Consider the following 26,986-nt stretch of genomic DNA (forward strand, 5'->3'; position numbering starts at 1 on the left):
GTTCTAGAATCATTCTGTTTCTTTAACGTTTATGCTTCAATAGATCGTTGTGGGTGTATAAAACAGGTCTGTAAAACTTGGTATATTTTTTTTCTTGTTAAGTTATCACTATACTACCAGTACACAAACTGGCTTTTTTAACTTTCCACAAAAAAAATGTTCTTCATTTGTAGCATATCGGAGGGAGCTTCGTTTGGAAGGACAGAACTGCTGTGATTACAACAGCGTAAAGTTGCAGAACACTTTAGAATCAGGATAACTCAAATTCAAAGTATTTTGGAACAGAAAGTAATTACATGAGCATGTCAGAAGAAGGCAATAACCTATCATGCACGCGCATTTGGAATTTTCGTGTCGAAAGTCAACAGAAAATCGTCAAGAAACTCAGAGTAATCAATCATCCAATCTTTCAAAGAACTATTAACTGTCTAGTCTGCTGCAAAATTTGGGTCCAGCAAGAGAATTTCAAAATTATTATAGGGTGGTTTCAAAAGTTCAAAACCAGCCACAGTTTTTCTGCTGTAGTCCTGTCTGAGGAAAAAGTCAGCATCAATGTATCCTCCACTAACAACTGACAGTTGAAATTTTACGCCATCGTTAACGATTATGACTACGCAATATCTTCAGTTTGGATGAACTGATGTTATTTTCTTCACGCTTTACAAAAGTAATCATTTATCACGAAAGGTGAAGACTCTGCAGACATAAAGAAGTCAAACGACTGAATAAATATTGCATTTTGTGTCAATGATGTTGGCGAATTCAAAGGTCAACTAATAATTAGTCATTGTTAAAAACAATTTTGTGTCATACGGTACTTTAATAAAAAGGCATGGATAATCAATGGTTTGTTTATGTGATGGGTCGAAACTTATAACAAGCACATGAAAACCAGAAACATATAAGTTCTACTGTTTGCCAGCAATGCTTCCTCACATTTTCCATAAGGGTTATCTAATTTTCGTTTAGTGTTCTCCCAATGAATTCAACTATGGTCTTGCAGCCTTTTGACTAGGAGGTCATCAAAGTGGTAAATTGTTGAAATGTCTTTATGACCTCTGTCTTTTGCACTCCATTGTAGCAAATATGGCAAGGTCAATGACGTCAATTAGTTAGTCAAAGCTGTCTCTGTCTTTGATGCTTGCCATTAGATCAGTGAAACAGTGCTTCACAGCAACAGGGTTCTCCACCTCTAGGCACAGAGGCTTCAAATGATGAGAATGAAGATGAAATTACGTTGTTGTTACTGTAGAAGTTGTTTAGAGATGCCAAAGACCATCTGATGAGCTATCTGTAGAAAAGTACGCTACCTCAATGGGTATCACTGCCAAAAAACAACAGTAAAGCAAAACTATTCTTTGATAGGTTGTTTAGGCAGAGTATTCATGATAAAACTGAATTCGGCCTGAAGACGAAAAGCGGAAGATTTTCGAAACGTCGTCCTTTACAATTGTGTCTCTACAACAGGCAGTTGCCGTCAATTCTACAAAGTTTCATCAATAAAAAAAGCTGTCAAGGTGATTTTATGAACGACATTTCTTATGAGAGTTTTTAGTACACAGCCTCCTCACAACCTAGAAATGTAAGTGAATAATGCTTCAACAAGCACTGGAAAATTATTGCAAGGCGAACAAAACTGACACAAAGTAATTTGCTGAAACAACAAATTCGTAAATGAAATCAAACTTTTTTACAGGGTAAGGTATGAAGTACTTGATTGAAGCAATAACCAACTTTGAATGTCCTTTGCTAGAGACTGTATCTGTTACAAAACCCAAACTAAAATTTTCAACTATTTTAATACACTTCTTTGAATTACACTATAACATCCTGGAATTACTCAAATACATATTTCTATGATATCAAAATATAGTTATTTTGTTTGCGTTTATATAAATATGTACACTGTAATATAAGAGCAAACATCTAAGTGTTGTGCACTGTACATTGTATATTCATGTTTGCCTTCAATGTTGACAAAGATTTTCATGTACATATACAATAAAAAGCACAATAAAGATTAACGAGAATACAAATGTATTTCTGTATTTATTCGTAATACGTGTATGCATAGAGTTTTAAAAGATGACTTAATAAAAACGTGATATGAAATGAAGTGTACATGTAAGTGGCGCCGGGGAAGAAAGATGGAAGTCATGTTTGTGAGGTTATCAGTTTCTAGTTTCTACAATCAGACAACCTCCTAAAAGAGACCATTGGAGCTAATCTTCAAGAGTTGCAGCAGTGTAGAAGTTTTATAGTACTAGAAATAATATCATGTATAACATATCTTCACATGTTAAGAATTAACATACTTCATGGAGATCATAAATGCAATCACAAAAATCTCGCATTGATCACCTTCAATGCATTCACCCGATTCAAAAGCCTATCAGCCCTTGAAACATAACAGATACTTTGTTAACATCTTGAAAATTATATAATCATCAAAGAAGGCGTCTGTGTATATGTGTATTTTCTTATAGCAAAGCCATATCGGGCTATCTGCTGAGTCCATCAAGTGGAATCAACCCCCTGATTTTAGAGTTATAAATCCGTAGACTTACCGCTGTACGAGTAGAGGACTCAAAGAAGGCAACCTTTTGAGAACCACTACAGTAATAGAACTCAATTTTGTACATCAACTTATCTTAATGTTAACATGAAGATAAATACTACCATGAACAACAGCGCTTAACCATTGGCACACACTTGTCACTTCTACAACGATATTTTTTTTTTAAAAACAGATGCTCTAACATCTAGACTTTTGAAATATATAGATTGAAGATACATTTCTAATATGACTATACACAATACATACAAGATTCCAGAATTCAGAAACCAACCTGAACACAGTATTCATAACACAGATGGAAAAGATAACGAACTCATCTTCCTAGATGTGATAGTTACAAAGATACATTACTCGTATATCATAGTGGTTAAGATGAAACCTAAAGATACTCGTAAAACCATCAAACCATCCCAGCAGCATCAAGATAGGCATCATGAACTGCCTAGATTCCAAAATGAGTAAACTATGATACAGAGGACAGAAGGAAGAAATACACATCATTAAAATTCTCCTTGAAAATAGATTGTTGAAGATTTCATAAAGAGAATAAATACCAATAATAAGTAGGACGAAAATCACAGACATAAAGCCATATTCTACCACGTTAAACAACTCTTTATGAATACACATTGGATATGTTAACACAACATTATTAAGAAGATACAACACAGCAAAAACGATATTTACAATATCTCTTGTAAGTACAGGCTAATGCATTGGATAAAGAAAAGATACTAAAAAAAGGTACGAATATGGAGCATAACAGGCACCAAAGACTAACAATGATTTATCTGAATCGCTTAATTCGTGTCGGATAAGTAAACAGAATAATAAAATGGAATAGTAATAGGATAGAAATATGAATGAGGAAAAGAAAGATAAAAGCTTTCTACAACCACCGTATCAATAACACACTCCAATAACCTAGCATAAAAAGAGACGCAAAATTTGGATAATTCCCTGATAGTATTCGTACAGTATAGTATTCGTAGTATCAGATTTAATTAGAAATCTTCACGGGTTTTTGAAACCTTGAAAATAATGGAATTTAAAATATATATATTCTCAAGTCTTCGAAAGTCATGTTATTTAGCAAATCTCAGTCAAGAACAATGTTTTCCCGTGTGTGATTAAATGAAATAGCTGATTTTTAAAGAAAATACTTATTATATATATCTAATTATAATAGACATTGCGTGATCGAAATAATAAATACAATATATTCCCATCTATTGAATGGCATTATAAACAAAATTTTTGTTTGTTTGTTTTGAAATTTCGCACAAAGCTACTCGAGGGCTATCTGTGCTAGCCGTCCCTAATTTAGCAGTGTAAGACTAGAGGGAAGACAGCTAGTCACCACTACCCACCGCCAACTCTTGGGCTACTCTTTTACCAACGAATAGTGGGATTGACCGAAACATTATACCGCCCCCACGGCTGAAAGGGCGAGCATGTTTGGCGCGACCGGGATGCGAACCCGCGACCCTCAGATTACGAGTCGAATGCCTTAACCCACCTGGCCATGCCGGGCCTTCGTCGAGATGAAGTTATTGTAAAACTAGAGTGCAGAACTTAGGTAACACTTTCCTTAATTATAGATAGTAAAGCTACAGTAACATTGTCATTAGCTTTAAACCAAATATTGATATTAATTTTGTTGTTGTTGTTTCTTTGACAAACAAACTGTTACTGGAAATTCGTTTCTACACCTGTTACAAGAGTTCTTTATTCCACAACGCCTAGCTTGTTAAAAAAAGGGGTTATCTTCCGACAGGATAGGAGGATAGGACACAGCACCACTCTGCTTTGCTCGAATTATTAAAGTGTTTTTTAAAACAAATCTTTCCAAAACATTTGATTGGTAAGGTAGAACCTATTAAATAGCCCACTCGTTCTGGGGCTTTTTGAAAATAAGTGTATCAAAACAAACCAATAGGACCCAGCATGGCCAGGTGGTTAGGGTGCTTGATTCGCAATTTGAGAGTTACAGGTTAGAATCCCCACCACCACAACTCAATAAAATAATGGAAAATTATTAATTTAATTAACTGTGAATAGTGAGAAATAACTGTCTTAAAGAAACCCTAATTTAGTAGATAGCAAATCAGACGTTTTAACAAGACCTCTGGATCGAAAAGGGAAACCTACCATCACAGAAACGGGCCGTCTCAGATTTTTCCTGAAGACAGTAGTACTTTAGCAGCCAAAATGTAATATATGAGCTAATCAATATCTAATAATTAAAAAAGTAACTAACTAGTAGTGAAACTTCAGTACTTGTACAGGCTACCATATAAGACGTACGTGAATAATTTGATCAAATTAACTAAATGTCTTTGAGATTCAGTGTATAGGGCACGGAAACATGGGATAAATAATAATGTATTCTTATTTTCATAATATATTTAAGGAAAAATTGCAGTACTGGGACAAACCACTTTGCCTCAAAAATACCTTTTCATCCAGAACATGTAAATTCTCAACACATTTGGCTCCCGCCCACCAGAAAAATTTACCATACGCCCATGAATTTATGAAGACTTCAAAAAGGGGCCCAGTGACATTATTATCCTCAGGGCCTGACCTGCCTCTCGACGTCCCTGAAAAGATTAAAGAGCATCATTAACACATATGTGATTTTATCTAAGAATGACTTAAATCAACTAGTGATAAAATATAAAGTTGCTATGATGTTAACACTGATAAAACTGAATTGAACTGAGATGATATGGTATGGCTGTATAATCTGAGTTGTAGAAAACAAAAACTTCAAAGTTAAGCAGGTACTGGGAGGGGTCACATGCTGTACAGACAATCCAAGCAAAAGGTCATTCACCTTGATAGACTTTGGAAATATGTGGGTTAGAGTATGACCAATTTGGTAACTCAAAAAAACAACAACAACAAAGAAACAAACAAACTTGTCAGTGGAACCTCAACCTACTGAAGGGGCCAGTGTTCACAATGAGACTACTTCTAGAAGGCAGTTAAGAATGGATTCATTTAATCATACAATCAAGATAAATTTGCCCATTAACACATTTGCTAATGACACCAAAGGATAAGATATCATTACATTAGCATACCACAGGCCTCAGAATAAACTATTTATGTAATTTTTAAAAAATTTTTTGTTGTAGGACTGTTCAGTGTTATAAGTTATATTTTTTTTATATTTTAATATAAGTGTTAGATAGAGGATGCAAAATGTTAAGAACAATTAAATTTGAGAGTATAAGGGCCTTGATTAATTACTCTTAATTAACGTCATGAAAACCTATGAGCTTTTTTAAATATCTAAAATGAGGAATAGGTATAAATATGAAAGATTCAGTCAGTAAACTAAATAAACTTTCAGAATGAATCAGTATGTTTTCATCATTGTTTTGTTTTCAGTTTCTTTATCAGTCAGGTGTAAAGTTAAATTTAGTAAGTCCACATTTTACATTAACTTTCCTATAGGATTTTACTCCAAATGTCTCTAATACACTCCCATAAAATACTTTTGATTTTCAAGTTTTGATCTATCATATCCTATATTTGCTCAATTGGGTTGATATTGGGGCAGTGTGGGAGTTAATGCATCATTTGAATGACTCCCACAGTTTCTTTCTTAGATAAATAATTTATTCATAGGTTGGATGAGTGTTTGAAGTCATTACCTCCTAGGTAGTAGAATCCTTTACTAATAATATACAAACCACTCTGTATGCCTTGATGCATTAGTGCCCGATGGTACCTGTGCTGGACCATTATTCCATGCATTTAGAAACATCTCCTGTCAACTCAACACCAGAACCCCTGAAAATCATCACATTGCCTATCCCATGCTTCATAGTAGGTGCTATGCATTGAATTAAGTATATTTCACCTTTCTTTTACCAGGCATATGATTTACACTTTGAACCGAATATTTCAAACTTAGACTCATCTGATCATAACATCCTTTTCCAGCCATCAACAGTACACTTTTGTACTTTTTAGGAAATTTCAGTCTCTGCACAATATTGAGATAGAAGTAAAGATTTTTTTTATCACCACCAACCAAATATTTCATTCTCATTGAGTCTTCTTAATGCTGTAGATCTGGACACTTTTCTGTCATTTGATATATGGTTATCTCATGCTTGAGATCAGCAACAGGTTTCCTTCTATTCCAATAGCTGCATAAATAAAAGTACTTAACATCAGCATCATTGAATTCAAGTGTCCTGCCTCTTTCTTTCTTATTTTCAAATTTACATGTCTTGGTTTCACAATATATGGTGTACTTCACAGTATTTGGGAAGCATTTCAAGTCTGCAGCAATTTGTCAAAGTCCAACCAAGCATCATGTAAATCTTTTATGTAAAATCTCTGCTCTACTGACAAGTCTCTTCATTTCCATTCTATGGCATGACAACAAAACTGAATATATATAGTGTTAAACACTTTTCTTATCAAGGATTATATGCAGAGTGCTATTAAATTGATTTTTTCTATCATATACTGGTACATTTTGCAAGCTTCTTTCTCCATAGTTGAGACATTGCATGAATAGTATGTTTATTCAAACAGAACCTTTATGACATACCATTTTCCCAAGTGTAGAGGAATTCTTAAAAATGATAAGTATTCTAACCCTAGCTCAATTCAATTCCCAACAGAAATTAGTGAATAATTACAAGGGTGTTGAAATTTACATTCTGTAATGTAATGGAAGAATCAGCACCATAAACTGCAAAAACTGACAAATTATTCTCTTGTCCTAACACTTTTGCATAGTACTGTACATTTATGTTTTAGCTAATTTTAGGGTTAACCTCTGTGAAGACCAAATGATATGGATCCAGCAATTAGATGATATCCATGCTTTAGGCAAGTCCAAAAATATATACATGCATATCAAATGTCTGACAATAAACTTTGGTTTGGATTTGGAAAACAATCATTGTACAGTGTGAAAACTTCTCACAGACTTCAGTGATATAACTGAATGTTAAACTTGTAAAAAAAGAAAAAAAAATTTAGATGAATGCTGATTAGATGATTCAAGAAAACATGAACCAGGTTATTTATTGGAACTTATTACCAAAAATTTCTTTTTTTATTTAATGGAAAAAAAATGATGAGATTGATTATGTTTGTAATGGGTTTACAAAGTAAAAATAATAAAACCTTTATTACATTATAAATATATTGAAGATAATTTTGTGTGTGTTTGTTTTCTTATAGCAAAGCCACATCAGGCTATCTGCTGTGTCCACTGAAGGGAATCAAACCCCTGATTTTAGCATTGTAAATCCAAAGATTTACTGTTGTCTCCACCAGGGACAAAGGTACTTTTGATAAAATTCATAAAAATCCTATTTTCACTCTTTATTTAAGTAAAGTGATACAATATCTAATCAAGTTATTAATTTTTATGAGGTTGGAAAAAATGAGTATTTTCTGCCCGTTTTATCATTTTAGTTCAACACTTTATTTCAGAGCAATATACACATAATTATAAAAGTGCAACAATAATTAGTATTCATTAGCATAGCACCTTTTAATTTAAAAATATTGTTAATCATAAATATAACTGAAATATGCTACATCCATAAATACAACTTAAAACTCTGTAAATAGTAACACAATAAAAGGTGTAATGAAAACAACTAAAATAGGCAGTTAGTTCATTCCACATTATAAGGAAACATATGCACTTGTTATTTGTATTAGTACTATTCTATTTGTTTAACAAAAGTAAAATTTCCACATTGTTTATATTTTATTTTTTTACACAGAACTAACAAAAATGATGGAAAAAATGATTATTTTCATAACTTTGGCAAGCATCAAAACGTTTGTGATAAGCTGCAAATGTAACTTAACTTCAAAATGATGATGTCTGTGTCTATAGTAACTCAATACCTTATTCATCAAAATGCAGTCTGCTCCCCTCATTCTTCAAATATAATTAAAAATATCTTAGTTAACGTATCACAATTATACACTACATAAAAAAGTAGTGGCTATGGTTTCTTACTTCCTCTTCAGAGTAAAAGACAAATCCACACAGAATAACAATTATAGTTCTGAAATTGATAAAGTCACTTATTACTTGATAAAAAGTATAAAAGCCATCACTGCTTAATGCTCTCAAGTGTATTCTAGTGAAAAGTTTGCAATTTATAATAAATGTTTTTTTTTAAATTATAATGTAATACACCTTAGAAATGTATTACATTGTACGTAGTTATTTTGGTTGATACAACTGCTTATAAGATACTGAATGAAAAGTTACAGAAACTAAAATAAGCCTCAAACAATTACATATAATGATGTAAATACTAATGGTAAAGGATATATATCTTAATTGAAATTAACACTAAAGTAAACAGGATATTAACTTATTTAAATCCCCAACTTTTGAGAAAGAAGTACAAAATTATTGTTCAGTATTAATGTCTCTTCTTGAAAAACAGCAAGTGAAATATTTAACTGTAGAAAGAAAATATTTTCAAAGTATTTAAAAATAAATTTCCTACATTGCAAAACAATGACCCTTTGTTTAGAGTACTGTTCCTTCTCAGTACTATGCAAGATCAATTTATTACAACAGTTTTATTCTTTGCCTCAATATTACATTATACATCTCTCTTTAACCCATAAAAATATGAGGCGGGTCACAAATGTCCCATGTACTCACATTATTTTGTTTAAATTTGATGATGTTATTGTTGTTTTTTCAATCAAATATTTTACATTCCTTTGTTTACTGTAATTTTGAATGAAAGTACATGGGAGACTAATAACCCAGGGCATGCATTGAACTGAACTAAACCTAGTTTGTGATGAGTTGTATCCTGTTTAGTAACTACAACAGAATGAAACTCATTTTATGGTATATACTTTGCTAGTTCTCATTTGTTGCAGTATTCTGTTGACGAAAGTTTAGTTTCTTCTCAGTCTTTTTGCTTAACCCTAAAATGGCAAGGAAATATTTACCACATGTAATATCTGCAAGAATATTAGCTGAAGTCTAGAACAACTGCCAATTAAGAGACAAGAGAAATCCAAATATATTTACCTGGATTACTCAGATCAAGAAATAACATATACATAAATTAAAGAGATCAGTTGTCATACTGTCCATTGTAATTGTACTAGCAGTAGTTGTGCTGCTCTCTAGTAGCTGATGAAAGCACTAATGATATTGTTAGCAATGATGGGGATGAACATATTTCTGTTTCTCCAATAAATCTGTCCCAAGATCGGCATGTCTTGGAAAAATTATTTCGTAATTCTGTTTCTAGTGTGAAACAGCTCCAATATCAGAGTGCCTCAGAGGAATCATCTCTTGGTTATCAACAACATGAAAAAGTGGGTGAGCCTTTATCTTTCTAAGCACAATCAGAAAGAATATAGACTTTGAAAGTACTTACCAAAGAACAAGATAGAAAAGTAAATATTATGATAAAACAAGTTTGCCCTCTTGTCTGCAATTACAAAACAGTGCTAAATGCATTTTTTTTTCTAACTCAGTGCCTTAACAAATATTGTGGCAAACACTAATGCAAATGCCAGATCAGTATTTACAAGTAAGAGTACGAGTCCAAGCAAATAGAAATCAGTAGTTTTTCCACAACCAAAAGCTGTATTAGGACTCTTATACTTTGCTGGTATTTATAAGACATAATATGAATCTGTACATATATGTTGTGGTTTCAAGGACCTTTTACACATTATTTCCTCAGCTGCAATGTTAACACAGTAATCTGCAAGTATCCTAAGCTAGCAAGCAATTTAATTTAAAAGATACATGAGCAAACTGTAGAAACAAAAGTTCATTCCTATTAGAAAGTTAAGGGGCATTCTTTATTTCAAACTGAAGAAATTCCTACAGCGTGTAAGAATGTGCGACAGTTGATGAAAAAATTGTTTTTTTTCAAAGGACAAGACAATTCCTTTCTATCAAACCTGACAAGTATGTAATAATAATGTTTCTGCTCTATGATTCTGAAACAAGGAGCCATGTATTTTACAAAGTAAGGTATATCTTGTAAAAAGAAACTAGCTAGCAATGCAGTGAAGAGGCTTGCTCTGCTATTATTTAATTCAGAAGTAAATATTACAATGCATAATTAATTCAGTGATTCCCAATTTATTGAGCAACTTTATCTGAAGAAAATCACACACATGGGAACTATACAGAAAAAGATTTGCAATTAGAAAACCTATTCTTTGAACATGTTTCAGTCAGATGGAAACACCATGACTGCTTCATCTGTTTCAAAGAGAAACTAATGTGTCTTACTGATGTTTATTATGCACAATAATAACAGTATCAATACTGAGATGAATACATCAGAAGTAATTCTGTTTTACAAGGACATAAAAAGTGCAGTGGATACTGCTGACCAATTGTATTACACTTACTCATTCCAACAAAACAAGATGTTGGTCTTTATGCTTATTTTATAAATGTACTCAACCCGACAGGAATCAATGCTTTAGTAATATTTCTTTCCCAAAACCCTAAATGGAAGGAAAAGGTCAAATTGATGCAGGTTATTTCTTAATGAACTACAAAGATAATTTGTATGTCCTTGGCTCAAGCAAAGAGGGAAAAAACAACTTAACTTTTAGTAGCCTATTTTAGATGCTCTAATAGTGTGGCACAGAAAATGTGTCAGAAAGGACACAATGAAGTCACAATAAAGAATACTGCTACTACTTCCCAAAGCTAAAGACAATAAAAGTAGCATAAGATGTGCAAAATGTGCCAGACCTATCTACTCTGCATGCTCAAATACAACGAAAACAACTGTTTGTGCTAATAGCAATTTATAGCTAACATATCTGAACAAATGTAATGCATGTTTGCTGATGGTACAGTATTTCTAATTTTTCTTTTGCAAACTAGGTATTGTGAGCATCATGCTTGTATTATGTTTAATAAAAAAATTTACACAAATATGGTCTGAATCCATTTTTACTTTGACAAAACACTTGTGATCCATGTTATATATTAATGTAAGCATATTATTTCATGTACTTAAGGGTTAATATAAAAAGCATTATTAATAAATTTCTCCCCAATCATGACACACATTACAATACTAGAACCTACCTATATTGTTATACCCACTATTACTCTGTATTAACATTACCTGTGACTACAGTCAGTTTTCCCTAATGCTAAAACCACTGTTGTCAGAACAATAAAATTAAAAGTACAGTATGTCTACCTTACCACTGATACCATCAAAGCTAAATCATTTGTTAGTGTTAAAAACCACTATTATATTTCTATACATTCATGATGTCAGTATCAGTACTGTCTGTACCTTTCAATCCTAACCAATAGTAAAATACTTTAACTCACTTCTGCCATAACCATAAAAGTTTTCATGCTTGTCTGTTTTGTAGCATTAAAAACACTATTAACATTTCTGTCTAATCATTGTATTCAACAACACTATCGTCTGTACTCTAACCTCTGGAATAAAAATCAAAACTTTCAATTTTATCTATTCTTCACTATTAAAACCAGAGATAGACAATTAACTTAACTATCTATAAGCATCAATTATATTGGAGTCACTTAAAATAATATATATTAATTGAAATTACATTAAAACTGATTAATAATACGAAAATAATTAACTAATTCAAATTAATATTTCTGATTATTACAATTAATCATGAAATTGAAATATTTCCATTATGACTTGGTTGATTTCTCATTATTATTTTTAATTAATTCAAGATTCTTTCGTGTTCATTTAATATCACAACTCAAAGAATAACCACCTAACCTAAGTATTATTTCTAATTATTATAACTACCATAGGCTTTTACGAGAATAACCGATTTGCAAACTCCACTAATGATCCAGTAGCAACTGAAACTACTACTAATCTATTTTTTCTACCCCTCAGAATTAGAGACTGTTGTCAGAAATATCTAATTCCAAACCTAAATATAATGTATTGGAGTAACCTGTACTAATATTTTTTAACTGGCTTAAGCAATAACATAATGAATTACTATACTAAGTGAAACCGACTACAGATATTAATATGACTATCACAATTCTTACTAAGTTCTGTATAGTTACTACTTTTAAATATGTGTTGAATATACTACTTGCAAAACCATTATATAGCTCTATTTCTTCAATACTAACCATTCCTCTCATTAACAATATTATTATCACATGTATATCCATATAGCAACATATATCTTGTCCATTTCACTAATGATCACTGTTATTTGTACACCTACATAAAAACAATTGTCATGTTTATCTTTGAAATCCATGTTATTAATGCAATACTGTCTGACATCTACCATTCATATCATTACTTTTACATGTGTATTCTTATCAGAGCAGCTACTATGCTTATTTAAAATGCTTGGCTTCCATATGATATTTCTATATTATAGCAGCTGTCATATATGGCTTCTGAAACCCATGTCACTAGTCTAACATTTCTATACCCTAAAGCAGTAGTTCTTAACCTTTCTCATCGTCTTACCCCCTAAGACTCTCCAGGCTATTATCGTAACCCCTATAATAATTTTTGTAATGGTGAACTTTGCATAAAGGTAGAATAAAAAAAAAACTATATAAAGATCCTAATTTATTGAAAATGTTACAAATAAATAACCTTGAGAAATGCTACACGTACTAAACAAATACAAAACCCATGGAATTACTGAACATCATACAAAACCTACTTATTCACTGAGTGTGAGGGTTGATATAATGTATATATATAGTGAGAAAATATACTAAATAGGATGGAAACTTTGATATTTGAATTTTAAGTTCGATGTATTAATATTATATAGTTAAAAAAATTTAGGCAATTCAAAACATTGTAATATATAAAAATTTTAACTTAAAATTAGATAGGTGGTTGCTCAACAAGCATCTCAACGTGGTTCAACCGCTGCACTTCAGTGTGTTTCTCATTGGTGGGCAGTTACAGGCACTTGCCACAAAAACTACAAACTGCTCTGTGATTTCCCCAATAATTCCCAAACCTACCGTGACCCCCGAGAAACTTCAATTGACCCCCAGGTTAAGAACCACTGCCCTAAAGTATATTGTCAACTGATGCTCTTGTTTGGTCTCTAACTTGTAACAATTTATGATTTTCATCATTAATGTCACAAATCACACCCTTTATCCACATTTATGAACCACTTGTGTTAAAGCCATATGTTTACATTATGAACAATTTCAAATAAATTCACACAATTTTTGGAGACCTCAAAAGACCCACACAAGTCTTTCCACAAAGACTTAAATGGGAAACACAGTTACTGAAGTCAAACTTTTATTTACATCAGATATATTTAACAATACTGAACTGCTATACAAAGCCCTTGTCACTTTCAACAGTTATAACAGTGACAGTTATATTCTCTTTAAAAATTTCTCTTCATCCTAATACTGAAAATAAACAGATATGATAAGCACCATAAGATTTATAAAAAATTAATTCAAAACTTGCACCCGTGTTCTAATTTGTCACAAAATCCTTAACATCTCAGAGCTATAGAAATTTACAGAATGCATTATAATGTTCTTAACTGACATCACATTTTCAAAAAGGCTATAAAATTTAAGATATATTATTTATGAATGTATGAGGTTTGTCAGTTTTCACACTCCTCAAAACCTCATGTTACATACATAGTAAGGTATAGGATATTCTTTTACATCATTAAAAATACTAAAATCGTGACCTATATACATAAATATACAATACATATTAGTATGATGTCCACACACATTGATTAAATACTTATTTTTATACATTCTCCACTTTCAGGCACAAAAGAAAGAACTGTGATACTTCACATTTGGTGGATTGATATAGAGCCTTCAGTATGATTTAGAAGCTGTAGATCAAGATTTAGATTTTCCTCCTTTCCTAGCAGTTCCACTCCTCTGCTGATGTTCCTGAATCAGCTTAAGTTCTCGCAAGGCTCTGCGCTTTGACACCTGCTTTTGGTGCTCCTTTTCTAATTCATGTTCTGTTAGTGGCAGGTGAAGACACTAGAAAAAAATAGTTAAAATGCATCATTACCAATGCAACAGTAAATAAATGGTTAATAATACTTCATAAAAATTTCAAATTTTTTAAGTGCTTCAAAATTATATCCACTTACAATTAATAACTGCTGTTGAAAATAAATACAGGATCAATTTCTAAAACTTAAATTATTTTGTTTAAATGGACTTGCACACGAAATGACCACTTTCTTTGAAAATTGAGATTATCCACAAATGTGATGTGTCTTTTAAGCTCGAGACTCTCAACTTTTGAGATTTATAGGCCTCTTCAATATATAAAAGAGCAAAGATCTATACCATGGATCCTGATCTAACATAATAGCTACCTTCCCACATGACAGAACTAGTTTAGTACAGATATGTTGAAATCAATATAAAAAAAAATTTATTACTCAAAATTCTATTTAAAAATTTGAATTTTTGTCAATCTTTCAACACTTTGCCACAGAAGTAATTATAAAGTAAAATATACTTTATAGAATTAAAATTAAAACAAGATGAAAAACATATCAATGACATTAATTATACTAGAACTTCATAATAGTTATGTCACAAATGTCTCAAAATAAAGACTTTTCTGAATCATGACATTTAAGTTCCTAATACCAGAGCAACAATGACAAACAACATACTGGTTTGGCATTTGGCCCTCACTACAAAGTTAAACTCTACAACTTCTTTTCAGGTTAAGTATTACTACAGCCTTCTAGAATGATGATACATTCTCATTTAACACTGTCACTTTGGATATCCTTTACTGCACATACAACATTTTAGTGCATTACATTCAAGTTTTAATTAAACTATTTTTAGTTTAAGTTATACTAATTAGGAGAAAAAATTTTAGTTAATAGCCCATATTTTAACAGTATACAAGTTCCAAATTCTGAAATTTATAAGGCCATATTTTAGAAAATACCATTTTCTTTAGGTATCTTCTCATTTCAATTTTATCCACTACCCCAAAGAAACTGAGAAATTAAATATAAATTATTCACTGTAACTTTTCATTGCTCAGATAAATCATAACTCTTACAGCCTTCAATTTTATTTGATTACAGGGCTATCAAATAGAAAATCAGACCCCTCCTGCTACACTCACTCATCACATCCTCTCCTTTAGGATTTATTAGTAGTTTTCTCTTACTTTTAGCTATATATTACCTATAACCAATAGAAAGCCAAGGTTTCCATTTATCAAATGATGTATTTTATAAAGTTGTGTTTCAAACAGAATGTGGTCAATTTCACTCAAAGTACAAGATTTGTTCCCATGTGAATTAAGAACTAGCTAGGATGAATTTGTAATGGCTCTTGTTGCACAGTTAGAAAGCTAGGGTAATTGTCCATGTTTTGCATGTTATTAATCTATGTTTCCTGTTGTTGCATTATTTAAATGAATAAAAAATATTTAATACATTACTACTATCAGGATAAATATTGTAAGGTTATGTCAACAGCAAAAAAAGAGTAATTTATTTCTTGTTTTTCATGTCATTTATTTATTTAACATTACAATCATAACTAATAGGTAAAAACAGATACCTCTTTTGGTTAGTTTAGGTTACATTAGGTAAAACAAACAACAATAACAATATAATAATATTTCATGAGTCACACACATGAGCAACTTGGAGTAGCTTGTGGGTAAAGTAATTTGTCAGTGAAATGTGAGTTGCACATTTCCCAAGTGAGTTACAACTTATAATGCCATGAGCAGTAGTCAGACACAGATCAAAGGCCAACAAAATGAAGAAATTTAATTACAAATAGACTTGTACTGTTACAAATTTAAATCTACTTAGGATGAACAAATGTAGTTTCATGTTACATTTGAAAAGGAAGATAATTTAGATTTAATTTAATTTTTTCAGGGGGGTTACAAAGTCAGTCAAATTGACCAAACTTGAATAGAGTTAGGGTTAAGAAACTAACAGATAAAATATAGTTCTGCTAATAACAAAGATTTGAAATTACTTATATTTTACAAATTACACAAATGAAATTTGGGATTTCCAAGGTTAAGAAAAGTATTTTTAATTTTAACATGGATTATTCAAAACAAATTCTTGATATATTACAATTTTTTTTTAGTTTATTAAAAATACCTCACTAAAATATGATTTTTTTGTATGTGAAAGGTTTATGTTTACTGAAAGACTGTCAAATTTTGTGAATATATATATAAACACACACACACACACTATATCAAAAGTTAGTAGTGTCAAATCTATAAAGACTTTATATGAGTACAAAAAGGTCACATGGTCAATCAAATTGACCAAGCCTGTATGAAGAGAGATAAGAAAATGGATTTTATATATGTGGCTATAAATGTTTCTGTGCATGTTAATAACACTTTATCAGATTACAAGTCAAGTGCCTTAACCATCTGGCTATGCCAGGCCTTTTTCAGGAAAGACAGTTGTACAGCAGAAGTGTTAAGTGATGCAGGAGTCAAAGGACATAACATTGTATAAATGGAGCCTTTAATATTCCCCACAAAGTAGAACGCTTCATATAACAAAGCAATTAAGAAATTAAAATCTCCCAAACCAGACTCCGAGCCAAAGTCCTCACCCAGAAAGTGAAGTTTGTAAAGAGAATCCTTTAACCACAAAGCCAAATGCAATAGTTAATACTGTTAGGAATACATTAGACAAACATACAAAACTGACAGGCTCATTTGCAATTAGCTACACTACAAAATCAACAACCTTTTCATGAGAAAGATGGCTGAAGAAGCTGAAATCACAGCAACTCTATTTAACCACATGCCTGCAAAGTGCTCTGAATAGCTGAAATTCTTTTGTCTCCTTAACCTTATAGCTTTCAACACAATTTTTAAATTTCTTTCTATGTATAATACTGCATCACATTCAAAATTTAATTAAACCACTTTATTATCAATATATCTCAATAAAATTAACATTATAATATATAATTTAAATTTTTATCTAAGTTGTAATTCCCTTGTTTTAAAGGAAGTGTTTTAAAAATACTTAAACTACAATTTTATGTTAAGTGATCCATGTGATTAGAAAAATTTCAACTTTAATGAGATTCACTCTTAGCCACATAAACTGGCAAGATACATGAGTATATAGATACTACATACTTGTTGTTGAAATAGCTGACATATGATATCCAAAGTCCTACAATGTATTCACTGTGAAAGATTAATAAATTTTCTCACCCTTGTTAGTTGCTATACCCACCTTCTACACTTTACCTTGAAATCTACAACATGCATGTAGTTAGTTGACACACGCCTTTACGCTTGTTAAAAATAATTCAGTTTACACTATTACTCTACCAATGGTTAATTTGAAATTGATACATATTTACACACTTTTCCTCATGGTGTACATGCATCTGTCATTTGTACTGTTGTCTGCTTGATTGATTATACTGCTCATGATGGTTTCTTACCTAAGCATGCTATAGTTACAGAGACAATTAAACTGTATTGAGATCTAACTTTTATGTTTTAGTTAATTATGTATCTGAACAGTTTAATGACTTTATAAGTTTAACCTGTCATCTAGATTGGGAAAAGTTATAAACAAGATGCATGTAAAAGTGACATCTTGTTTTGGTAGTACACCTCTGCAGGGAGTCTGCCAAAATAATTTCATAAAGCTCCTCAGCTTAATAAAAAATAAAAAATAGAGTACACATGAAAATTTACAGACATGAAATTAAGCATACAAGAACAATACAGCTATTCTAGTAGATTTCTACAAAGAGTTGAAAGATGTATACATATTTCAATTTGTTAATTTTAAACATTTCATTGCACTGCAAGTTGATTACAGTATACAAAGTTAGTGATATAGCAGAGACAATGGAAAATAAAAATAAATATTCATTTACAAGGTTCGAGATTATTATACAAATAAAATGTGAAAACTATAACATAAAACTAATATTTTTACACAATGTATAAGAATCACCTTGCAGGTGAACTATTCAAAGTGTGAGTACAAATACAAACATTAAATAACAATTTTTTCTAACAAATAATAGAAAAAATCAAAATTATTTTTATAAAACTACATACCTTTAGGAATTTTCTTGCTATATTTTAAACAATTTCATCAACTAATTTTTATTTTTTGAACAAAATATGAGAAAAGTGATGCTACCTACTCAAATAGTGAGTAGACAATTGATAAAAATTTAAAGGAATTATTCTATGAATGTCTGTAAAAAAATTTAATATTATGTGCATTTATTTCTTTTACTCCTTTACTTCATACATAATATAGGGGTTTGTTCCCTGAACACACCAACTGTGTAATGTACAAAGTATTGAGTGTCTATGTGTTAGTCATCTAATGTTTTCCTGCTATTGGCTGGTAACTCCTTTCACTCTGTACTTAAGCTTTTTAAAGTAACACAAGACATTTATAAGAAAGCTAACTTTAACTGATACAAATAACATCATTTAAAATAGAATTAGTTTATGTAAAGTATAGAAGAAATAAACTTCTCAATACTTTTCCATAATACTTCATAGTATATTATTTAGTATTGTACAAAATGTTTGGGTGATATACACAAAACTGCTTATGTTGAAGGCTGACAAAAGAATAATGAATAATAATAATAATTAGTAACAGATAATTCTGAGGAATTTTCTTTTCCTTGTAAGTTTAACGCGCATGTTTATTTTTTATGCATGTTTATATATGTACAGCCTTAGCAATCAATAGTAAAGGTTTTAGTGTTGTTTGTAGCACAATCTTTACTGTTTAAAGGCACTTTTTGCCTGAACATTCTATCTGGGTTTCGTGTAATTCCTTGTGGTCCTTATTATGAACCACTATTGAGGTTCAAGACAACACATGAGTAGCCTAAGTTGGTATGCAATTATTGAAATGATTTTTTGAAATTCATTTTCATAGTCATTATATGTCTTATATATGCATTTATTTATCCTCATCTTCATTATCTGTTATTTATCAAGGTAATGGTTTCCAAGAATACATTATATTGTTAAGTTTAATTGTTGCACATCAACCCTCTTATAATATGACTGACCTGTCTGCCATGATAAAGTTGCATCTGACAAGAAGTCATTAATCAAAGGATCAGTAAGTAGGTAAAAAAAAAGTACAAGTTCAACTTGTACAAGTTGCTGTTCCCAGGGAATGAGTATAATTGGTTTATACACTGAATAGGTAGTTAGATAATGTAGCATATTGGTACACTGTATTATAATAATAATAATGAATAACAGTTCAATAAAGAGAGCTTAAATTTGTTTTGTTTGTGTATTATGTAAAATAATTTATTCATATATCACATTTATTTCATAAACATCCACATCATATTTTTATTACATATATATATAAAATGTAACAAACTGACAAAATTTATTTCATAAAAAATCATCCATCTTTGTTTTGCACATTCAAGGGAGCCACTTCAAATGTTCACGAGTCTGGCAGTTATTATATCAAGAAGCATTTCCTTGTTAGTTTTCGGCTCATGATTTGAGTATCAATTTATAAAATAACATGCAATAAATGTCTAGAATTGTACATCAGAGAAACCAAAACAGAAGCCAGATTTGCCAAACAAAATAAAAAACAATGCCCCATATTTATCACAGTTGCAACTCAAAAATCCACAATATATCTATTTAAAACATTGGAATTTTAAACAAAGACCCAAACATCAAAAACTATGCATCTTAAATGAGCAAAACAATATCAGCCTAAATAAAACTTTTACCTTGAAATTTGGATCCTTTGAGCCAAGCTCTGAAAGGAATCATTCTGAAAATTTAAAATAACCAGTAACGAAATAAGAATAAATATCTGAACTAAATTACTGCTAGACTCTAGTCAATACCTAAATAGGGTAATCTCTTTGAATACAATTACATTATATGTAATATATTGCATTAAAACAATTTCAAGTTGACTTAAAATTCTTTAATTTCCATGTTTTGTTTATTTTGTTGTTTTCATGAAAACATTTGCAGCTATCTCATATGCCTTGAGGCATTTCATTAGCCATGCTTACCACACAGATTTGACAAGTCTGTCACTCAACAAACCACAAGTTGATAACTTGTTAATAACACACCATTAGTAAATCCTAATCAAGTTACTTAATGGCCACTAGCTCAAAATCTACAACATTCATTAAAAATATATAAATCTTAATTATACAAGTGGTGAAAAGACAAATAACAGTTTCTAAATGCTTCTAGTCGCCTTTCAGGAAATGAAGAGTTTTTAAAGTATAATACCTACACTTAAGTACCAAGAAGTTCGACTTTAACTCCCTGGAATACTAAGATGCATATACTAATCTGTGAAGCAATCTCTGGTCTCGTGACTTCTTTACTCCATACTGTACACACTACATTCAGGTGTCTCTAAATTAATTAATGATATGAAGTTGTTATTCAACCTTCCACTAAAAAATCACAGTTATATGTCACATTTGTCAGGAAGTCTTTTGTAGGAGTTTAGATCAATGTATAATCTTCCTTCCAAAAGAAATTTTGGTGAGCCACTCTGGCACCACATGCACATTAACAACACTAAAACTAGTTGCTCGTTCTTTCTTTCTTTCTACAGTGATGATTAGGGTACACACAATCCTGCTACAAACCTTGAACATTCTTTAAGCAAATAGGTTACTGTTGATCCTCCAAGATAAGTAAGAACAAAGTGAAGAGAAGCTGACAGAGAGATCAACAGCAGTAAAAGACTGACTAGGTGTATGAAAATATGTATAAAAACCAGTATTGAAAAGAGAAGAGAAAGGTTGTGATCTGAAAGCATACTATGGAACAACCTCTTCCATCAATATCACCACCACCCCAGAGGGGACTGTGTCCATTAAAATCCCCCAGAATTTAAAAGGGAGATGGTAACTGTTCAATGAGGGCATCAAAATCTAACTGATCATTGGTCTTTCTATGAGATAGGTAGAGAGAACAAATAATGATAGTAAGACCCAAGAAAACATGAATGGCTGTGGTCTCCAAGGGTGTATTGAGTGGAAAAGACAAAGTGGGAACATGCTCACTGATCTGCAGTGCCACCTCTCCATGCACTTGTACATCACATAATCTGTCATTTCTGTACAAAGAAAACTGCCAAAAGGTGATTACATCAGTGGGTTTCAGAAACAGTTGCTGCAAGGAGAGACACACAGGATGATAAGAATAAATCAAATCCTTAATGTGAATAAAGAGTGAATGAATAATAATTTCAAGGCTGGAGAAGGAGGTGGACCCAAAGAAATACCTGAACCAAATGCCAAAGGAAGTGGACTTCCACCAGAAGGAGTGCCGGGGACAGAGATGGGAGTGTACATAGGCTTGTCAACTCTTTTAACCATGGAGGGCAAAAAGACTCTTCAGATGTTTTGTAAACAACTTTGCTGGAAGAATGGAGATATCTGTCTGCACTCCCACAGTGGCAATGGAACAGAGTGCATCAGCATATGTCCATGATGGAGTGGTGAACAATAACTTCCAAACAAACCTCTGAGTAGGAGATATTATCCACAGTCTTCAAGCATTGCACCTCTTTCTCCTCCACTCACTTGAGCAAGAATTAAAGTAAGAGGGGTGTGAACCACTACAGTTAACACAGCATGGTTCCATTTTGCACTCTTAGGCATCGTGGCTTTTACCACCACAATGAGCACGTTAAAGAACCATGACAAGATGTCTTCAAGTAATCGAACCTCTGACAATGGAAATATCTAAGAGGGTTAGGAATGTATCTTATAGTTCAGATAACCTACCTAGACTGTTGCAGATGGACATGGAGATGTAAATGTCAAAATCAGAACATTAGTAAACATCATAATTCCATCTTTGAGAGTGGAGATTCAGCACATCGCATAAATGCCTTGGCTGGAAAAAACCAGTAAGGATTTCTGACTCAGTAATGTTCTGCAAGCCCCTCTCAACAATAACTCCTCTTGAGGAATTCAGGGTAGAATGGGGAGTAACCTTGGCTGGTATAATCCTAGTGCTCCTTAAATTTAGCAGGAGTTTGGTGTGTTGTGATGAAGATGTTTCCACCAAGATGTCTACTGACCACAGCCTCCTTACTGACTTGGGAGAGCCAATAAGTCCATTAATTCCTTTTGAATGAAAAATGGAGGCATATGCCCTAAATATTTCTTAGACAATGAATGCATAATAAGAAATCAAGGTGTTGAGTCTGTCTTTGATGGTGACTGTATAACAGAGTTGTACATACATGGTTGTTTACTGACTGTACACCATAGTATGTTACTGCTACTCACTGTAGTGTTGGAATCAATGCACAAAAATCACTATTTTATGTCCGGAAAGAAGGCTATATTAGCTTGAATAACAATATATCTGAGTGCAGGTGTTATAGTGGTATTATTCTATAACTACAGGCATAAAGCTATGAAACTTACAGAATGAATGGTCATTAATGTGGTAAATGTAACAAACAAAAGTGATGCAAGTAACCTACACGACTATCACTGCAGTCAGTGTACCATTTTTGAGAACAGATGTTCAATTTTCAAAGCAGCTGAAGTCTACAGTTGAGGGTTGTTCTAACAATCTAAACTCATCATACAAACCTGAACTTCATGAATCGTTCAGAGAGTTTGAAGATGTGTTTGTGGGACCAGACAACCAATTGGACCAGAAAACAACCCAACAAACAAATTTCATGGCAGGAGTTTATGTTTAAAAAATCTTTCAAGCCTTATGAAAGACTTTGGGGCCTGAAAAACAATCCAGGGTAGTCAGAAACTTTTGTTTTTATTCACTCTCTGTGATATTAAATGAATTTTTAAAGAGCCACTTAAGAGTAAATTGTTATGAGACACATATAGCTGAGGAAAAAGCTGACCCATGTTCACCAGGAGAGCTGTAAAGAGACCTCTGTTTAGAAGTCAGAGTAAACATGTTTCTTTGTTTGTCCATGTGGCAATGACCTCAGTCAGAGAGAGTAGTCAATGAGGACTGGAGCAGAGGAATGCAGACCAAGTGAGAGCAATTCTACTTGAATTGTTTTCTAGAAGATTGATTTAATGAAAAGAACACTTTCTAAACTTAACATAATATTATGATTAAAGTGAGGTTGATGAACTTACAACATCAAAAGCCCTTAAAATTTTAATGCAGCAGAAAAACTGGAATGTCTGGAGAAATTCTTCTTTCAGAGATCAGGCACCAAATAACCTACCTGACCTGAACCCAACATATAGAACTGAAAAGGAAATGCTTAATTAATACATTTACAATAAATTTTTAACATAACTCAGCAGAGAATTGTATGTTTGTCATGTAAAAGGTGTGGCTGCTAGGATAAAAAAGATACTTCTTTGACTGTTTCTACTTTGGGCTTTGTTGTTCTATTTTTGGCATAGTGTATTAATGTGATCCTCTATTGTGAGGTGTTACTTGGGAGATGGAATACTGTATTATAACAGTAAATCTGCAATAAACTTAACTATATTACATAGCAAGTTAAAAAGTGTTGGATCCTGGTTTTATTTCTTTGCACACATACAAAAATAGAAGGGCATGAACTCATATAAAACTTTTTTTTGTTCTGAGACTTTTTTAAATTTAGAATTACCTTTTGAAAAAAATCACAGTTCATTTATTTTTCTGAAAAAGAATATTTGAATGGAAGATATAAAAATCCCTTACAGAATGTTTTTTACTTACTAACTTATACTAATAACTTGGCATCGTGTTGAAGTAATTATGTTAACATTTATGTTAAATAAATATATATAATATTAAATATCACACTCAATCCAGTTGAATTTATAAATATCAATGTGTTTAACTCAAGTGAAAATTTGAATTTTTCACAAGTATCTGAATTATGACATAAAAAATGAATTGCACTTTCATTACAAAATATATTGACAGTTTCTTTACAGTAATATTATTAAAATAAAATCTCACTTGTTGAATAAGGAAATCTTCCTGACTAACTTCAGGTGGAATCATACGAATTCTTTCTAGTGTTTCATACATAGATGGGCACTGCTTGGTTATATCTGACCTACCTAACTGGTGTTTCAAAAGAACTATGGCTACTCGAAATAGCACTTTCACTCCTGAAACATGAATATTAAAATATTTTATATCACATTCATACAAATGCATACATATAAAATCTATAAGTAAAAAAATGATCTGGGGGCCTATTTACTTGAGATTTTGTTTTTATGGTGAAAAAATATATTGGAACATCCATGCAACATGTAAGCATTATTAACCTTATTAACTTACCTTACTGTTCTTTTAGTTTAGTTTTATGGTTTTTAAAACAATGCAAATTTCAATATAAATTATCAAAATGCTTATAAAAGAAGTCAGAAAGTAAAACCAAACTTAAATACTAGCTGAAACAAAAGACTTACTAATTCTGTAAAAGACTGAAAATAACTTGTGCAATTTTAGGGAAAAGCACTTTTGTGAAGAGAGATGAGTAAAACTATCTGATTTTTGTTTTACACCACTTATATAAAACAAAGATATTTAATCACAAGAAATGTGCTACACTACTAACTTTTCATAAAATAGCTCAGAATGAGTTTAAGGAACTTACGCTGCTAACTTAACATTCTCAATATGGGCTCAGTCCAAGTTCTTAACCCCAAATTAACTTTTAAAGTTTGTATACTATAACTTTTAATATGTTTTGTGTATCTTCATGAAATTTTGCAAGCTTTCAGTATGCATTATGTTTCTTATACACACACAAAAAACAGAATTTTTAAGGAGGTATTTCCACTAAATTTTTTTTCTCTGTGAATGTATGTAACCAAAGTTCTCACTGTTTCAAGTGTAAGTGATTTTCATGTTAATGATTAAATAAAAATACATTTCTTCACCTGAAAATTCTCAAATTTCATTTGTGTGACCTCTAAAACATCTTGAATAAATTTATTTTTTTCAGTACAAGGTTGAACAACCTTGTAACCACCATAAACAGAAACGAAATAAACCTAAAATACTTCCTTTTCCTTTTAGAATAACTTCAAATTGTAATATAAAACTACATTTGTTTGCCCAAAATAGGTATAACCTTGTAATAGGTGGGTATGGCAAAAGGAGGTCTGATTTTCTATTTTATGACTATGTAACCAAATAAAACTGAATGCTAAAACTTTTGTTTTGCCTAAGTAATGAAAACATTATAATGTGTATTTTGGAGGAGTGGTAAACAAATTAAAGAGGGGACAAACTTGGAGACAATTAAATATCATTATGACAAATGATGAAACACACAATAACTTCCGCATTGTGATGAGCTTTTCACACAGATGTAGAAAAATGTTACAACAGAAAAGCAAGAGTTTAAGAACAATTAAAAGGTGCATAGTAATAGTATTCTAAGAATACATTCATATCCAGCAAACCAGCTGCAGAGTTGTTAAATCAGATTGGGTCCAGTGATGTTGCTTTTAGCATATTAAGTAATAATGCCATATTATGTGATATATAAAATCAATTTTGTGAAGAAAGTGTGCAAAACACTAACAGATTTCAAGTCTGATGGTCTTTCAAAAATGAATGGAAAGTACTTAACAGTTTGATAGAATGGGCACTAACTTTTAACATTACTCTGTCAGCAATTTTTGGGAATACTTCAGGCATTTTATCATGTTCATTTTGTTATAATTGGATTTTTTATATAGCAATATAAAGCCTAATTTAACTGAGGAATTTCTAGAGATCTTTGTACAGGTTCTTAAAATTTGAAAGCATGATCTGAGTTGAAACGTGACAGACTAATCTTGACAATACACTCTGTAGTATGTGATATTTCAGCATGGTCATTTAAGAAAATACTAAATCACACAATAGCTATTATAGCTATTGCACACATGCAAGCAAGCTGGAGAATACATGTTATATCAAATGAAATACTCAGAATGAAAAGCAAACATACGAACAAAAGTTTTTCACGAAATGGTGGATGAAGATCATTATTTAAGGATATCAATATTTTGTCACCTCCTGTCATTTATTTAGTGTAGTTCAAGAAGATAAAAGTTAATATTTTCACTTCTGCACAAATGCCAAGTTTTTCCATAAAGAAGACAACTTCCTTGTCAATTTTATTTTAGCAGTTTAAAGAAAGTTTAAATATGATTTGACAGAGCAATATTATACTATCAAGCATTTATAGAGTAAGTATATAAGTTTAAAGCTGTTTTGTTTTTATTCATTTCTGTAGACTTTTCTTGTGGATTGTGAAAGTATCTCCCTTTGAAAGCAGCAGATATTGTCGTTAGGCAACTTAAAATACAGTACATAAACTTATGCAATTTAGAGATGGGATGAATGAGTAAGA

The 26,986-nt window shown here is 31.6% G+C and overlaps 1 protein-coding gene across 2 annotated transcripts in view; it reads right to left on the reverse strand.

Moving 5' to 3' along the window:
* Positions 1 to 8,018: 8,018 nt before the first annotated feature.
* The window catches only part of LOC143225340 (TBC1 domain family member 10A-like), a 68,140-nt gene continuing 49,172 nt past the window's right edge, over positions 8,019 to 26,986 (reverse strand). Inside the window, exons 9-11 of one of the 2 annotated variants that reach the window (XM_076454571.1) lie at positions 24,586 to 24,740; positions 20,382 to 20,425; positions 8,019 to 14,621 (exon numbers count right to left, since the gene is read on the reverse strand). In XM_076454571.1, coding sequence (XP_076310686.1) covers positions 14,603 to 14,621; positions 20,382 to 20,425; positions 24,586 to 24,740 — 218 coding nt within the window. In that variant the 3' untranslated portion in view covers positions 8,019 to 14,602. The remainder of the gene's footprint in view (positions 14,622 to 20,381; positions 20,426 to 24,585; positions 24,741 to 26,986) is intronic. The other variant, XM_076454563.1, reaches the window with a different exon arrangement.

This window comes from Tachypleus tridentatus, chromosome 1, assembly GCF_004210375.1.
Source record: "Tachypleus tridentatus isolate NWPU-2018 chromosome 1, ASM421037v1, whole genome shotgun sequence".
NCBI lineage: Eukaryota > Metazoa > Arthropoda > Merostomata > Xiphosura > Limulidae > Tachypleus > Tachypleus tridentatus.